The sequence below is a fragment of the Poecile atricapillus genome, chromosome 5 (assembly GCF_030490865.1).
Source record: "Poecile atricapillus isolate bPoeAtr1 chromosome 5, bPoeAtr1.hap1, whole genome shotgun sequence".
Taxonomy (NCBI): Eukaryota; Metazoa; Chordata; class Aves; order Passeriformes; family Paridae; genus Poecile; species Poecile atricapillus.
This window is the reverse complement of record NC_081253.1, coordinates 9,598,314-9,616,048: the sequence shown is the minus strand read 5'-3', so window position 1 is coordinate 9,616,048 and position 17,735 is coordinate 9,598,314. Positions and strand designations below refer to the sequence as shown.

At 48.3% G+C, this 17,735-nt stretch overlaps 1 protein-coding gene across 1 annotated transcript in view; it reads right to left on the bottom strand.

Annotated features, from left to right (window-relative positions):
* Positions 1-17,357, bottom strand: part of ITGB5 (integrin subunit beta 5) — a 57,742-nt gene extending 40,385 nt beyond the window's left edge. The window contains exons 1-4 of the mRNA XM_058840155.1: positions 16,836-17,357; positions 12,972-13,057; positions 5,857-6,061; positions 1,135-1,384 (exon numbers count right to left, since the gene is read on the bottom strand). Coding sequence (XP_058696138.1) covers positions 1,135-1,384; positions 5,857-6,061; positions 12,972-13,057; positions 16,836-16,941 — 647 coding nt within the window. The 5' untranslated portion in view covers positions 16,942-17,357. The remainder of the gene's footprint in view (positions 1-1,134; positions 1,385-5,856; positions 6,062-12,971; positions 13,058-16,835) is intronic.
* Between the last annotated feature and the right edge of the window lie 378 nt (positions 17,358-17,735).

The following is a 17,735-nucleotide window of genomic DNA, read 5'->3' as shown; positions in this document are numbered from 1 at the left end:
GGACAGAACTGGTGAAAAGAGAATACAGATCATTTTTGTCTGGTCAACAAGCAATGTGCAGTGAGATGCCAATGCTTGGTCAGTGCCAAAAGCTGGCTTAGAAATTCACAGCTGATGCAAGGTGTCTTTATCTGCCTCTCAGAGCATGCACAGAGCTTGGCATCCATGCCTGAGGTGATCTTACAATGTAAGTATCCACAACTGGCTCAAATTAAAGGGTTATCCTCACTTCCCTTACATGACTAGGAAGCACCCACTGACGGATGAGGTGAAGATGGGGACTACAAAGGTGTCAATGGTGACATTCGCCCAGGACTTGCTGCTGTATGCACCACTCAATTCCAACATCCAAACCCATCTGAACCTGGACACTCTTCCCTACACCCAAGTTTGTTCTGACATAATCCTCAATTCAATGGATTTGTTCCCAACTCTGGTGGTTAAAGGCAAACGAAAAGACTCTTATAAAAAAACAAGAAAAAAAAATAAAATAAAAAAAGGAAATAAAGGGACAAAAGCTCTGATACCACCACAAAGTAAACCACATCATTTGTGTCTTTTGTAACTGCCAGTTTGCTTTCCTTCCACAGCAATAAAGATGAAAAATCCTGCCTGCCACCTTAAAAACACTCTACAAAAACTCATTAATCAGCGCTATAGGCCATCACAAATCTCAGTTCCTCCAAACACTTTTGTTGAGAAGGATTTGCATTGCCTTGGTCTTCTTATCTGTAAATGCAGACAAAAAGTTCAATTGATTTACTCAATGCCAAATTATGACTCAGAGCTAGGACAGAAATCAGGAATTTCTGGCTCTGGCTCCTTTTCCTTAAAGGCTGTAAAAAAGCCTGCTATGTCTGCATCCTTTTCAGGTACTTAAAAATAGCTTCAGGCTCCCTGGTACAACAGTTTCCCATGTCTAGATTCAGAGATCTCCCAACAGCCACAGCAAAATTAGAAGCTGTCCTATTTTGAATTGCTCCAGTATCACAGTGACAGCCACAGCTAATCATCATTCCCAAAAGCCAGGGCTGAAGTGTGGTTCATTATTTAAAGCAAAAAGGCCCGTGAAGACTGCAGCCAGGCCCTGTGCAAACACAGGCCTTGCCCCTTCAGGGTGCACCCAGCACTTACCCAATGCAGGGATTGTTTTGGTATCTTGGTGCCGTGTAGGAGAAAGGAGAAATGTTTTTGTCCACAAAAGAGCCAAACCCCAGACGGAAATTGCTGGTGAGCTTTCGCATCTCTTCAGCCAGCTTGGTGCCCAGATTGCGGATGTTATCCAGGTCGTCGTTCATGGACAGGGACAGATCCATCAGGTAGTAGAGGTCCACGGGATAATCCTCCACTTGCCGCACCTGGACTCGGAACGAGGTCCGGTCACCTGTGCACACACAAGGGTTGGGCACGGTGAAAAGGAAACTCCCAGCACACATAAAAATCCAGGTCACACACTTTTTTTTTCCCCCTGCAGAGCAGACAAATCACTTTTTCAAAGGAAAAGGGTGAGGGCAATCAGTTTTTCCAAACACATCCCTTAGGAGACTAACAGGAAAACAGGAATTGACTTCGGGTTCTCTTACACTATGTAGTATACAGGCTGGCAAGAAAAAGAGATAGAGTGCATGTCTATTTTAGCTCTTTAGAGGTATCAGAAATGGTTTTCCATCTCATCTGAGACTACATCTAAGGGAGGGACACACTGTTGCTCTGTGTGCAGTCCAGGGATGTTTTCCTAGAAAACAGGAAAGAAAAGCAGAGTGAACCTTAAAGGAATATTTCATGGATTATTGAAACAGGGGCCCTGCCCACACTTAATTGAGTACATTCTCAAAGCAAACCAGGAGCAGTCCAAGAAGTCCTGCACAAAAGAGAGAAGGAGGTGGAGAAGGAGGAGGAAGAGAATCAGGAGAAAATAGCCAGTATGAGGTGAATGCAAGATGTCCTCTGAGCTGTGCAGGGAAGTCAAGGTGAAACAGACACAGAAGAAACACCTTTGAAAAGGAGCTCTCCCCAAAAATGGAGCTGGAGAAATCGGGGCAAAAAGGAAGTGAAAAAGAAAGTTGTTAGGGTCACCCAGGAAAGCACTGAGGCAGAGGTGAAACTTCTTGAAGTGAAGAACACAGGAGGAGGAGCTAACAGGGCTGAGTCACAGATGTGAAGAGAAGCAGAGGAAAGCCTGGCCCTGATCTCCTTTGCCACACTGGTTTCACCAGAGATGCCCCAGGAAAGGGTGCCAGGGAACACCACCACAGGCAACACCTATGCCTCAAAAAAAGCTGAAGTGGCTTCAAAGTGAACTCAACTTCATAACAGATGGACCTTGGTGGAGCCAGACAGCAGGTGGCCAAAGTTTGCCTTTCACTTTGCTAAGGGAGGGGTCTAAACAAAACTGCAAACCCCAGCCTCACAAGCCAGGCTGGTTTGGAGATCCCATGTTCTCAGCTTCCACCTTAGCCCCTTTTCCAGTTCACTGGGGTCTCAGCCCCAGGGAATTGGATCCCTTCAAAACCAAGCTCCCAGTTCTGCCCTCTCCCAGCCCTTCATGGGCAAGGTTGAACTTGGGGCTGTGGCAGGTTCTGCAAAACACTTGTGGCTTCCCCTCTTCTTCCCCAGAAATGGAACTCACATTTTTTAGTATTGTGAAAACATTTCCTTAACCACTTTATTGTTCTCCTCCTTGTGCACAGCAGCACAGCTGCTCCCACTTACTTCCAGCCCAACAGCAGCAACAGCATCCCAAAACTGCCATGCTGGCACTGCATGGCACAAGGGGCTCTGCAGCCTGGCTGGCAGAGCCCTGCTTGGCACCTGGGGTCAGGCTGCACCAAGCCAGAGCTCCTCCAACAACACCCTCCTGTTTCAGCATCTCCCTACAATCTGCTAAAACCCCATCTGGAAAAGGCAGGGCTGCAGGAGGCACAAACATGCACATATAGACAGCACCCAGCTGTAGGAAGCAAGAAGCACATGCCATAAATATTCTTCCTTACTCTCCTCCCCAGCTTTCTTGTCCAGCAGGAGCAGGACTTTCCCAGCACAGGGCTGGCATGTGGAGCACAGCAGGTGCTCCAGGTGGGCCTCACATCGTACCTGGCATGCGTTTCATGGGGGAACAAGGAAGAACGTAACTCATGTAGCACAAAACCCGTTAGCACCTATTGCAGGGTAAAAGACTGTGACTGCAAGCTTGACTTTAACTCAGTACTGAAAAAATGTGTTTAAATCTAGGAAAAATCTTTCCCATGCCCATGTTTTTCATTCTTACATGTTTTTCCCACTGGAAAAGGAGATGTGTCCTCTGTATTTTGCAACATTTTCATTTCCAAAACACTGTTCTCCCTGCCAGAAAGAGTATTTGGGATGCTGTGATCAAAGAGTTATGATTTTATTAGTCCCTGAGAAGCATCAAAACCAACAGGATCCTGTAGCTGGTTCTTTTTTCATTCCTAACAGCACAAACCAATTATGTCAGAGAAAATATCGCTAATGTATGTAGATGTAAGTGCAAAAGAATTTATTATTCTCTACGGACAGTATTACTCTCACACTTCTAGGGATAATCCAGCCCCCTCCTTCCTCACATAGTGTCACCATCATCCTCTCCTTAGGACTTTTACTGAAAAGTTTCAAACTCAGAGTTTAATTCAGAAATTTTTCTTGGATACCATCACACAGGGGCGGTGCAGAAATTGGAAAAATTGATTGTGGTCAATTTAAGAACAAAAACTCGACAATCATGCTTATCCAGCTTATTCCTGCTTGGTGAGGCTTATGGCCTGATGGACAACACAGCTTCCATCTATTAATTTTTAAGTCCTTTTACACTATTTCTGTTTCATTTAACTAGGACATGCTGCTTTATAGCTGGACTCGAGATTAAAAAGGAATATTACAAATCCTAAATGCACAATCCAAAAGCTACCCTATAAGGGCATCAGTTTAAGGCCTTTGGAGTTTAGCTGAGGACACAGATTTGGGGATGTGACTTCTGCCACAGGATGATGAGATCAAACTGCTTGGGTGGGAACAGTAAACAATTGACAATCCACTCCCTTCTGCTTCTGCTTAGCAATCTAAGAATAAAAGATCACCATTGCCACAGACCACTGCGTGAATTCTTCTTTGAAATAGTACACCCCTCTTGCCCAAAATTAAACCAACATTGTCTCCTTTTTGTCTTGGGTTCACAGGGATTAATGAAAAATTAATCAAGGATAAATGAATAATTTTGACTGGGCCTGCTAATGCGAGGGTTTAGGAAGTCATCAGCCTGAAAGTGAAGTGCTGCCCGACATCAAAAAGAGAACAAAAATGGGAAATAGTATTACAAACATCTAGGTTTGTCCCTCCTCCTGCAATGTCTCTGATGCTCTGCAAGAGGAGCACAGGGAGAGGAGTGACCTGGCTCAGTGTGGGAATTGCTGTGGGGGTCCTCAGGCTGATTCCTGCAGCTCAGCCCAGACCTGGAGGGCTTCTCCATCACGAAGAACTGAGGATGGCCCTGAGTGTGGTCCCTGCAGCGTGGGCAGAAGCAGCACACCAGCCATGTGCAGCCCAAGGCTCCCAAGAGCACAGGGGCCACAGGGAGATGGATCCCCACACCCCAGCGCTGACTGGAGCAGTGGACATTGGATGGGCAAAACTGTCGGGGATTGGGAAAGCAGAATTCGCTGAGCTGGAGGTGGATGTACAGGAGGTGAGATGTAGAAGCTGAGCCAGCCCTTTCTGTCAGGAATTGCCTCAAGAAACAGCAATAATAGCAACTCCCTTTTGCTCCCTCTTTTAACACAGTACTCAGTGGCACAAGCCATGCATCCAGACATATGTACAGCAGCGACTGCTCTCAGGTATCTGATTTTAAGGCTTTGAAGCAAATTTTTTTAGATTTGAGGGTCTGAGCAATGACAGCTGAGGAAGTTAATTAAAAATCATGACAACTTCTAAGTTACACAGCTAAAACAAAAACTCCTGCAGCAACTGGTAGGCTCTGGGAGAGCACTGGTAGCATAAGCACCAGCTCAAACCCCTATTTTTTCTTGGGCAAAACATCAATATTTCTCTTTTCTGTATGCTCGTGAGAGCTGTCACAAAACTGTAAGCCTTAGAAACCCACACCAGTCACTTATAATGAATCAAGCTTTTATATTTGCTTCTTATCTTTGCAATAAAGAGCTTTTTTTCTCCTCTTCAGAAAAGTCAGCTGCCAAATTTTTGCAAGAATTCTAAACCCACATTAAAGTCTCCCCCCACCCTGCAAAAACTTTTGATAACAAGCATGCTTGCATAGCTCAGATGAGCCATTCCCTTCTAATTTTTAATTAAAAGGAAGAGATTGAAGAAAAGTGATGGCTCAGGAGAATGAAAGAGGGACCTGGCTACAGTCCAGGTCCTGAGCCACAAGTTCAAATCTCCATCTTCTGCCTTGATCCCATAGCTCTTTTGCATACCAACAGAAAACAGATATGTGAGTTTGTTTCCAATTTATAGAAGGAACTGTCTCAGTTTAGAGTCATGCCCTGTCAGCTTAGCGGAGGAACCAAAGTTATTTTAACTCCTTCCATGCAGTGATTCCATTTTTAAGCTAAGCAGGTTCCTTTTAAGCACATGCAGGTCTTAAGACCATTACTGGGAGCACTTGTGGGTAGGCTCTGACTGACTTTGCCCAACAGCAGCGTCCTCTCACGGAGGACACGTGCCCCAGCCCCAAACCTGTTTGTGATGCACTCCCAAAGTTCAAAGGTATGGAAGGGGCCAGCAGTCCCCTGCTCCAGTGGGCTACAAGGCCATGAGCTACAGCTTTGTGCCACCCTTCCTCCCTCCCCCCCACACCCCAGGGAGCCACTGGGGACTCACCAGGACGAAGATTCAAGGCGACCTTCTGAGGCGTGATCTGGGTGACGTCCAGGTGGGTCTGGCCGGAGCCCTTGCTGCTCAGAGGGACGTTCTTCACCACGCTGATGCTGCTGCTGGGGTTCTCGATGGCTCCGGCACAGCCGTTTGCTATCAGGTTCTGCAGGAAGTCGCACCGGGATGTGATGGACTTTGTGCTGCCGAAATCCTGGGGGGTGAAGAAGGGACAAAAAGGAAGTGGAGGGGAAAACATCAATCCCACAGCAGGGGCTTTGTTTTGACATGCTGGTATCTAACAACTAGGTGATGACAAGGAGAAGCTGGTGTCCTTTGTGATGACTGTACTTGGAAGGAGCCTGCACTGAGCCTTGAGCCCTTCAAAGGGATCAACCAAAAAAGGAAATTCTATGAGGATTTGAGCCCTGAATTTGCTCACAGAGCACTGAAACAGAAACCTAAGCCTGTGTTTTCAGCCCAGCCACAGCAGCAGCACCAGCCCTGGCCACAAGAGAGCAAGGCAAAGCAGTTGGTTTGCTGCAGGGACAGCCCATTGCCATCCCTATTATTTTATGCACATGCATCATCTCAAAGGAGCTTTGCAAAAGACAGAAAAAAAGGACAAGGAGGTGGCACTGAGAGAAGCAGGACAAACTCACCAACCCAGAGAGGGCCAAGTGAAAATGTGAAGCTGAAGGCAGGCTGGGTGGCTCCCTCTTCCCTGGGTGAGACACCACACGTCCCCACACAAGCACTGTGTGGAGAATAAGGGAGGTGGGAGAAACTTCATGGGAGCTGGTGAAAATGCAGTCTGTGCCCACCACAGACAGTTAGGCACAGGCAGCAAGGTGCAGGCAGAGGCCCACTCCCAAAGGATGGCCAGGAGTCTCCCAACACCCATCCCAGAGCTGCAGCCCTTGCTGCGAGCCCCGTGCGTGGTGCACAAAGCAGCCTTGTGCAGGGCAGCACTCAGGAACAGCCAGGAACACAATGCACCCTTTTGCAAAGAGCCTGTTTGTTAGAATGCCTTTTTTTTTTGTCCCCAAAAGTGCCAAAGGGAACAAGTCACGTGCCCAAAACTTGCTGGATTTTCAATAGTCGATTCCTACTTATTTCTGCACTACAACAATAGAGACAACCCTCTTCAGCTCCAAGGCTGAGGAGCTAATACAACATGAAATAATGCAGAGAAGATGCTTGCAGCCATGCCAACCCCTCCTTCAGCTGTTCAGCCAAAACCAGTGTGGGGCTGAATAAATCTCACTTATTGCTGAAACTTCAGCATGGCAGAGGACAGGAGAGACATCAAGGAGGGAGAGGCTCCTGACAGATCCTCTTGAGGTGATCTCCAGGGGTCCCTCAAGGACAAGCTTGGATACAGGGCCCTGGGACACAGACAGAGGCTTCCAGCTGCATTTTTCTCACTACAAGGTCCCAATGCTATTTGAAAAATGAAAGATTTTCATTCCAGCATCCAGCAGCAGAGTCCAGCCAAGAAACCGACGACGGCACATCAGATGGACATGAATCCAAATTTCTTGGAACACATTGTGTAAACAGATGAACTTCCAAAAAAGGAGGACTGGGACTATTTAAATCATCTCCAGCATGACAAAATAAAAATCAGAATCCCTCACAAAACTGAAAACAACACCCAGCCTTTCAGAGCAGCACATTTCAGGCGGCCTTGGAGAGAAGTTTCTCCCAGATGTAGTTTTGCCTGAAATCAGCAAAAAGCTGGTGGGGTCCAGGTGTTCTCCTGGGCCTATCCACCCAGCAGCAGGGCACCCACGGGGACATGCTCTCCTATTCTCCCAGTACCCAGGCCACAGCTCAGGTGAACATCTCTGCCAACTGCTGCCACCTATTAGAATGGACAATCAAAAAAAGTGTTGCAAAAATCAATACAAACAGCCCAGAAGCACAGATGCGAACTTTTAGTTACTCTCAAGTAATTAACATTGGAGAGAAGCTTCCAAACAGGACAATATTTAGGGCTGCTCACATAACTGCAGCTTCCATCAGGTGTTTCCAAACCTTCCCAGGGTCTGCTCCAAAGACTCCAAAGGAAGTACAGGAGGTCAGGAGAAAGCTCCTACACAACTCTTAAACCAGCAGTACCTTTGCACTTCTCCAGTCCCCAAGTCCCCCTTGCTTGATCCAGCTATTTTCTTTAAACTTTCTTTTAAAATGGGTCCAGAGGTCTTGCTAAAGGGCAGCAATTGCTGACCTGCAGCTCAAATCAAATCCATTATTTCTTGTTCTGTGAAGAGGCAGTGGAAGAAAATACCCACCCTCAGGGATGCAAATGCCTGAGGGGAGGGTGGTGCTGCTCAGCACCCAGGGGTGCAGGACTGACCTGTACTTTGTCTTGATTTCTTACCCAGGCAGAGTAACACTGAGCAGGGGAGTGGCAATGGCCTTGGGAAAGTCCCAGGAGTCACCACTGCACCCAGCAAACACCCAAGCTGCACCCACAGCTCAAAACCCAAAGCCAAAACTGGGGCTACCAGTACCATCCAACTCTAGTGCAAGGTTTTCTGTGATAGAGAAAATCCAGGCTCATGGAGGCTCAGTGAAGGGAAAAAGGATGAGCAGACCTGGGGAATAAAGGGCATTGCACAGGTCCAGACAGCTCATGAGAAACCACACCGAAAGGCAGCCCCACAGCAGCTCAGACACAGCATGCTGATTCAAACCCCAATTTTCCCCATGCAGAGAACACCCTGGGGTTAATTAAGCAATTCAGTGTGCCCACCTATCTGCCAGTCATCTGCCTGCAGGCCTGCTTGGGCAAGAAATGCAGCAGATGCCACTCACAAGGCAAAAATTTTGCTTCTTGCCACAGAGGAGCACTGTGGAAGATCCCCCAGGCCCTGTCAGTAGCTCTGGCTGCTCCAGCCCCCCGGCACATCGTGGTCGGGCCTCGGCAGTAACAAGTTCACAAAGGCAAACGCACACGAGCAGACAGAGTGAATGGAGACAACAGCGGGACAATTACATGCTCATCAGTTGGACAGTTTTAAGACAAATTGCTTGGTTCATGCTATAAAAATGGAGAATAGCACTCACTGTATCTAATATCTAATTCCTGACTAGGCATGTCCCTACCATTCAGCCCACCCTGTTCTCCTTTGCTGAAGGTCTCAATCATTTTTGCTTTAATCAATCCAGTTCTGCATTAATTCAGTCTGAAACATGCCTGCTTTCTCCCTTAAAAAAACCAAAAAACCCAAAAAAACCCAACTCAATATGTTCCCCTTAGGAATATCCCTGATTTTCTTTCCCCATTCTGAGATTTCTGAGATGGGAGAAGATGGGATAAAACCACCTGCTGGAAAACAGAGGGTGCCACTGGGGAAAATTAATTTCACTTACTCAAAAAGGACATTTCATTTTCATTAATGTGTATCTCTTGGTTCCACGTACACACATGAATGCATCCACGTAGGTAATGGAGAGATGAACAGAGTTCATCCACCTAACAAACAATCTAACAAACAAGAGGAGCCTGTGCACACTGGTCCACTTCTCCCCAAAGCAGCAAAAAAGAAGATGTAATGGTGAAATTTCCCCTCCATACTGGTACTTCCAAATGCTCTTTTGAAGAGCTTTGCCTTCTGCAATCACCCCAGGAAGGTTTATCACAATCACAACCCTGACCTATCACACCTGCCCTGGCAGCTCAGAGCACAGCCCTGAAGCCACTTCCAGAGCTCCCTGTTCTCCCCAGAAAACCCAACAAGTCCTGCTCAGCCTGTGCAAGCAGGTGCCACTCCAGAACATTCAACAAGCATCCTCCGGTCCCACACATGGAAACCAGGCTGCCACAGAGACACAGCAACCCCACAGGCCACTGGGCAGCTTCCAGTCAGAGCATTTTACCAGCACCACCTCAGTAATTTCTCATCATTTCCAGCTTCTCCTAGACATTGCAGATTCCTCAGTTCCAGCACGGATGGAAAGGCTGCAGCAGTCCCCATCACCGCAAGAATCATTCTCCCTCAGAGAGTCCTGTTTCAAGGCATGCTCAGGTGATGGGTAAGGCCACATATTCACCTCCTCTTCTAAGTGCAACTGAAACCACCTTTGAGGCCTGCCTTTCAGGCTATTCTTCCACAAGCCAACAGAATCAATGCCCAATTTCCAAGAGCCCAAAGACCTGTGGTTAGCTCAGCAGCCCCTGGAGGCTCTAGGGCTGCTGCACACCAGAAGCTGCCGTCATCAGCTCATCCGTCATCACCCCTTTGGATGGGAACAGAGATGATGAACACAGGCAGAAGTGAAAAGAAGTCCAACCAAGCCAGGGGACGTGATGCAGCCTGTACCAACAGGTTAGGAGGTGGCAGTCATAGAGTGAGAGCACCCTGACTGCTTTGCTGTGAGATCTGTCTGTACACATCCCCCTACCCTCACAATTCAAGGCAATGGAAGTTCAAGGAACCTTATCCCTCCTGGGAAACTATTGGGATAGGGCTCCCAAAGAAACTGGTATGATGGTCCCACCAAATGATATTATTCCCCAAATATTTCCCCAAAGGAAATACAAGAAGGTATACAAATACAGGAAGATCAATTATATACATAGCTATACGATGCAATTATACATATAACTATACAATGTATATGTATCTGTATAGATATAAAAAAGATAAAAACCACATAACAGACACCTCTAAACATACTGTATATATATTATATATAGAATTATACTACATGTACTGATAGACTTATAGTATATATATATTTCCTGACAAAATTATTAATTGTTGCTTACAAAGTCAATAAAACCTGGCCCAATTTGCTCCCAAACCTGAAAAGTAAATGCAAAGAGAGCACAAAATGCACACAAATCAGCTGACTGAAGTTCTGCTACAACACAACTGCCATCTGTGGAACCCACTCCAATATCTTATCTCTGATATTTAAAGAGCAGCAGAGCTATAGAAATTGACTGGTATATATGTACCCAGACAACATAAATAGAAAATGGCAGCTCAAGGAAAAAGCTAAGGAAAACACATTAAGAGCTATTCAATAAATTTAATAAACCTGACTAGACTGCTGCAGAGGGAGGGGAAATAAGGTGGAGATATGACTATGAAAAGAAGGTGGATATTATAGAGTTTATAATATTACTTTTAAACTTTCTGAAGTTGAAAAACTCCAGGTATCTTTTGAAATCCCATTACCTCACCTGATGATCTCAGCTAAAGAGAAATAATTAGTTTCAAACAGTGTATTCTTAAAAAAAATACAAAAAATACAGAATTAGAATAAGAACTTGCTAAGTTTTAGCATGTAGTGTGTAATGGGAACAGCAGCTTTTAAACATGTAGCTCTTGGCACAAAACACCTTGAACTGTATATTTTTAAATAGCTGCTGCAGGCTAAAGGTCAGGAAGTATTACAGGACTTCCCTGTAAACACCCATCTTCCTCCTTGGCCCCTCCATTCCAGTTAGGAATTTTCTTTTTTCTTTGGTAACTATCCTGTTTGCATGATAAGAGTCAGGCTGCCAGTCCCATTAGTACAATTAGTGGTCACAGTGACCACCAGATAAACATCTCCACTAGCAACATTCTGCAGAAAGTTGTCTTTTGATGCCAAGTAAGAAAAAAAAACAACAAAAAAAGCACAAGCTATTGGGTACCCATGGCTTAATAGCCAGCGTTCCTGGATCCAATCTCACCACCACAGATTAGCTGTCTGGAAGAGGAGCTCTTACAGCTGTTTACAAGATGTCTCAGAAGCAAGATCTATTGCTTTACCCTTTCCCTTCTGGGCACCAACTGCCTTGCTGGAAAAGAACAGCCCATGAATGCTATTACACTGTCAGGCAGCAGCGTGGTGTTTGTGGAATTATGAGGTTTTCCCTGGAGAAATGCAACTGTGCTTACCAGTGAAAACTCCAGTGAAACAGACCTGGAGAGCCAACGGTTTGGGCACCCCACAAGACCCAGCCAAACCAGAGGGATTGGAAGCCACCTTCACCCCACATCCATCTCCATCCCCAAGCCCATCCTCTGCCCTGGAGCTGGCAGTTGCCCCAGGCAGGGCTGGCAGGAGGAGGGACCGGAGCAGCAGAAGAAACAGAGCCTGAATCCTCAGCTCAGCAACACCAGCTGCAGCTGGAAGGTGAAGTGAGCACTCAAAAGGGAACAGGGGTTCCACATTAGAGGAATAAGGGTCAGCAGGGAACAGAACAGCATCACCACTGGCCATGCCCATCGAGAAGTTCAAGGTCATCCACTGCTCTGGGGTTCTCACACCCCAAAAACTGGCTCCTGACACAGCAGCTGTGCCAGCCTGGTCTTCAGATTTTTCCATGCATCTGAAAGCATCCACACTTCTCTCCTGAACACCTAGGACAGGCACTAAGCAGGCAATTGCTTTCTATGCATGAGACATTATTAGGTCTTTCACACACCCTGTTCTCTAGAAATTGTAAGTCTACTTGATAAGACATATATTGGATTATATATAAATCTAAACTCATGAGCAGCCCCTAGGGAGCAGGGGGAGGTATTTGCAATTCCTCACAAACGAGGCACAACTGAATTATGGGTGAGCAGCTTCAGCATCAAGACAAGGATATATTTTCCCTCTGAAGTGCTCAGTTATTCTGTTCAACTCATGGCACTGATGCCAGAGCATGGGTCACCCCCCCAAAATGACACAATAGATTCAGAAAGGAGAATTGTCTTTGTTACAGACAAAGAGCCCCTGCCAGGCCACACAACAAGGGACACGTAGCAGGACACTAACCAGGAGCTTGGGGCTTTTTAGGGAGAGAGCTTTGGAGCAAAGGCTCCCTGCAACACAGAGCCCATGCAGGGACCCAGCATCCACCAAAAACAAGAAGGTAATTGAAGGGACAGAAGGACTGAAAGAACAGTGCTGCTCTGTGGAGGGTGTGTGAGGGCCAGTGGGGTCAAAGTCTTATTTCCTATGATGTCAAAGAGCTGAGGAGTCACACACACACAAAATACACTCAGCATGGAGCATCCTCTACCCTCACTCACGCCTCGTGCCACGAATCAGGAATAGGCAAGGCAAGAAAAGAGCTCCCTTCCAATACTACAAAAAGCATGAAAAACAAACGAGGTGTGCCCACCTACCTCCTTGGAGCACCAGGCACACTTGGGATGGATGAGGAGACACTCTTCACAGGACGTGGCGCTTCCACTGGTGCACAGATTGAGACCTTCAGCAAAAGAGAACAGAATGGGCTGAATGGTTATTCCACTCCAAAACAGTGTTTAGCAGGGTTCTGAGACATTCTTAAAGCTAAACACACTGTAAATTCAAACAAGAGCAAATAATCTCCCAGGAGCCTAAAAGGCAGGAGAAGCTATAAGCCTCTCTTCACCTGTAAGAAGGTCTTGTTTTCTTTTCCTTCCCTAAGGGAAATGAAAAGGACAGAATATATGAGGGGGCCTCTCCCCATTATTTTCATACTAAAGCACTTTTAAAACACTCATCTTCCCTTCCCACACAGGTGATTCTCACAGTGGACTCATGTTACTGTCAATTACTTTTATGTCACTACAAGAGACATTTCCACAGGATATCCAGGTTAAGCTGTGCAGTGTGTTTGCACTGGGACACATCCAAAGCAGCAGGGGTGGCAGACACCGAGGGCTCTCCCTGCCAGTGATCCCAGCAGGGGCATCAGCCAGGCTGATGCTCTTTGCTCCTGGATTGCTGGTGTCCAGCAGCACAAGGGGTCCCAAGCAGGTTTTACTTACAAAATCCACAATTTGCACTTTGGGCTTTAAAAATGAAGTGGAACCACACAAGTAAAGCTGAAGTAGACATCAGTGGCACGGGCTTTGAAAGGAGCAGCTTGTTCAAGCGTGCCTGTGGCTATGAATGTGCCCTTCCATACCACTGATGGCCCAGCTCCCCCGGGTGCAGCTATTAACTTCCACTGCCAATAAATGATTAAAGAAATCTTCAGCTGAGGTTCCAGCACAGAGGCTGCGCACTCCAAATGAAATGCCTCAGGCTTGAACTCCCAGTCTGCTATTTTTTCCAACCCAAATGTCAATAAAAGCATTGTCAGGCCTCTATTTTCAGCCAGTTGCATCTGCAGATACCGGCGCACCACGCTGCTACTGGGTGTAATCTGCAGATTCCCAGACTTGCCAAGAGCTGCTGAAGAGTCCCATGAAGTTTTCTCCTGACCCAAGAACTTTCTGCCATGAGAGCTTTGGAAGAAGGATTTTTGCTGAATCCCGTGTGAATACTGCACCAAGAAATGGAAAGCCGTGGCTGCCTGGGTCGCTCCCATAAGGGGCTGAGCTGTGAGCACAGGAAGCAGTGAATCAAACTGGACAGCTGGAGGAAAACCTATCGTGCCCTGGTCTAAATACTAAAAGAGGATAAGGAGGTCCTGTCAATCATTCTGAGTCATCACAGAGGCCTGACCGTGCCAGAGCCCTGCACTGAGGGCTTCTGCTGCCCGCAAGGTGGTTAACTCTAACCCCAGAGAGCCAAGCCCTGCACTCTCTCTATGGCTCTCATTCAAACAGGCTCCTTGGGCTCATTCATACCAAACAAGAGCCTTCTTAAGAGTGTGGGGTTTTTTTTCCTTCTGACTGTTACCACATCCCCAGGCATTTCATTCCTTGTTCGCATTCAGAAGTTATATTCCAGCTCCTGGACATTGCAAGAGCTCAAAACGTAAATGGGTAGTATGAACCAAAATGTAACTTCTTCAACTGAGTTAAAATTTAGACAGCAATTAACACTTGAATTTGCAAACCCTACAACATGGCTCAAAGCCTCTCCTTTGGAGCTGCTGCTCTGGCAGCTGTGCACAGAGTAACCCAGCAAAAATAATGGGCTTTATGTAGCAAATACTTGCATTCGTACCCTGGATACCCAGGCCTGGCTCTCCCACAGCTTCACTTGCCCATCCACATGGAAATATTTACCTCCATTCCCGACTGCTGGATTTTTGAGAGTTTACTTAGTCACAGTAATAGCTGAATGAAAACCAAGGTCTCCTCCTTCCACTGCATGCCATGACCAAAGCAGCCCACGCTCCTGTGGCCAGCCATGGGGTGACATTCCTCCTGGTGGCAGCTTTTGAAGTTTCCAAGTATGCTTTTCTTTCCACTCTGTAGCAGTACTAAACCATTTCCAGCATTGTTGTGAAAACAGGACCTTGTGAAGTCCTCCAATTTTAGACTGAAACCTGAGCTTTTTGAGTTGGAGTAGAAACACACTGGATTTTCCAGATGCAAATCTTGCTGTGCTCAATTCAGTGCAGTCCTGAATCAGGCAGAGGAAGGATGTGATGATGCTCATGCCAGTCCAGATCCTTGCCTATGCTGGGGCAAATCACCCAGTGAGACTGGAAGGAACTCAGTCTGCTCTTTGGACTGTGATACATTTAATGATCTGAAAAATCAGCTGAATTTCTTATAATGAGGGGAATTTCATCCAGGATTTAGCTGGGATTACTCTGGAGGTAAATAATCCACCCTGCTGGATTGCTAAACTGCACAGCCCACATACAGTCCTTCATAATGATGCCACTGACTCCTAAGCCCTGCACCCTATTTATTTTGCACAGTAGTGTCCAGCAAGCACAAAGAGCATCTCCAAATGACATCCTTCCCTTGGACTGAGCTGCAGGAGCGCTCAAAGAAGTAGAAGACAGTGTATCCCACTAGAGATTTTAGTACATCAAACTACAGATGCAGAGATAGGAAACTCTGATGAAAGGTACTCAGCAAATTTACTCATAGAGATGCTCCAGGCAATCAGACCTCAGTTTAAACCTGTTCTGCAAGAAATCCTAGTTTGGGCAGCTCCTCAAACGGAGGTGAATGTACTGGCTTGCTTAGGGAAGACAGAAAAAAAAAAATTAAAAATTGATGCACTTTATACAGCTAAGCATGAAAAAGCAGCATTTTATCTGTGCTTGCAAGAAGCATTCTAAGAGACTCGAGATGGTCTGCTGCAATACTGAACCATCAATTCCATACATCAGGCACACACACAAAAAAATAAAGTTAAGGAAACCTCTTCTGAGCCTTTGCAGTCATATGCTACAGCACTCTGCAAGATGAGCCTCTTCTGAAGATTACTCATTAAAATATCAAGCACTGAGAGTAAGTACTGCAATAGTGGACTTAGGCATTTTGTGGGCTTCCTTTCTATAAAAAAGTTTCCCCGAGTGCTCAGAGAGGGGGGAAATTCTATTTCCAGCACTGCTGGAGCGGAGTTACAAACTGCACTGCAATTCACGCGTGTGTGCGCAGAAACAGAGAGCATCCCCACGGGGCACAAGGACCTCTCTCTCTCTGGGTGCCACGCAGATGGGGGGAGACGGCACAAGGTGCAAGTGAGCAACGATACAAGGTGCTAGAGTGGAGAGTGGTCACCGACAGTGCGACAGCCTGTGTGTGGCTTTCTGCTGCTACTCCTCACCCATCGATTAACACCCAGCGCTCAGGCAAACATCCCGGGGAAGTGCTTATCCCTGAACAGGACTGGCTGCAGCCGCTTCCATTAGGAATATATAGAGAGAGCGAGGCGCATAAATACCAGTTCCATGCTTTTTAAGGCGAAGGTGCAACACCCCGCGGCTGCGGTCCGTGCCCCGCAGCGCTGCCGGAGCGCGGGTCCTGGCCGCCCGCAAGCGGGGACACGGCGGGAGGGGGCCGGGGAGAGCGCGGAGAGCCCCGGCAGCGGCCAGCCCCGGCAGCGGGGACCGCGGGGACAGCGGGGACCGCGGGGACAGCGGGGACCGCGGGGACAGTGGGGACAGCGGGGACAGCGGGGACCCGCGTCCCGCCGGCTGCGGGCGCACGGCAAAGCGGGCGCCGGGGGGAGGCACCGGGAAGGGGAGCGAGAGGAGGGGAGAGCACAGACGGTAACACAGAGCACCGAGGCGGGTCTGGGGGACAAGCCGCCTTCCGGAGCGGCGTTCGCAGGGCCCGGGGCGGCGGCAGCGGAGCGGCCCTTACCTCTGCCGGGCTGCAGCGGGGCGGCCAGGAGGAGGAGGCGGAGGAGGAGGAGCGGGGGTGGCCGGCGGGAGGCGGCGGGGGCCGGCAGCCCCCCTCGGCGGGGCATGGTGCGGCGGCCGGGGCGGCCGGGCTGCCCTTCCCGGCCGGGCCCTCCCCGCCGCCTTTTGTGCGGCCGCGGCGGCGGCGGCGGGAGGAGGAGGCGGGGGCGGCGCCGCGGAGCTGCCCGGGGGCGGTGGGACGGGACGGGGCGGTGTGCGGGTCCTCCTGCCCGTGCTCCGTGTGTCCGTGTGTCCGTGCGTGTGTCTGTCCCGCTCCCGAGGGTGCGCTACCGCCTCCCCGCCCCGTGCAGGGAGGCGTAGCCCCGAACGCTGCGGAGCGGGAGCCGCGGCACGGCCGGGCCCACGCACACGGGACACGGACACGGACACGGACAGGCTGCCTCTGCACGTGTGCCCCACGGACAGGCACAGCCGGACACGCACGGCGTGCCCAGACACACGGACACGGGCACGCACGCAGAGGTACCCGCAGGCACACGAGGAATGCGCGCCCTCCTCTCCCGCTCGCAGCAGGGCTTGCACTCATTCCCCACGGGTCACTGCCTGCTCTTACGTGGCGTTTTTCCTGCTTCAGGGATTTTCTCTGTGCAAACAGACTGTGTTCATTTACCCAAGGGTGCTTTGAGCCAGGGCACCCGGGCAGCGCTGCGCTCGCTGTCTGGCGGCTGTTTTGGCACGTTCCACGCCCCCACCGCCTGGGACATCAACACTTCGGATCGAAAGGAAGCATCGTGTTTATGGTCGTGTTTGCGTTGCTGGAGAGCTCTCTGTATTCTTCTGCTTTTTAAATAAATCAAAGATCATCCCTAGATCTGATAATTGATTTTAAAAGAAGGTAATA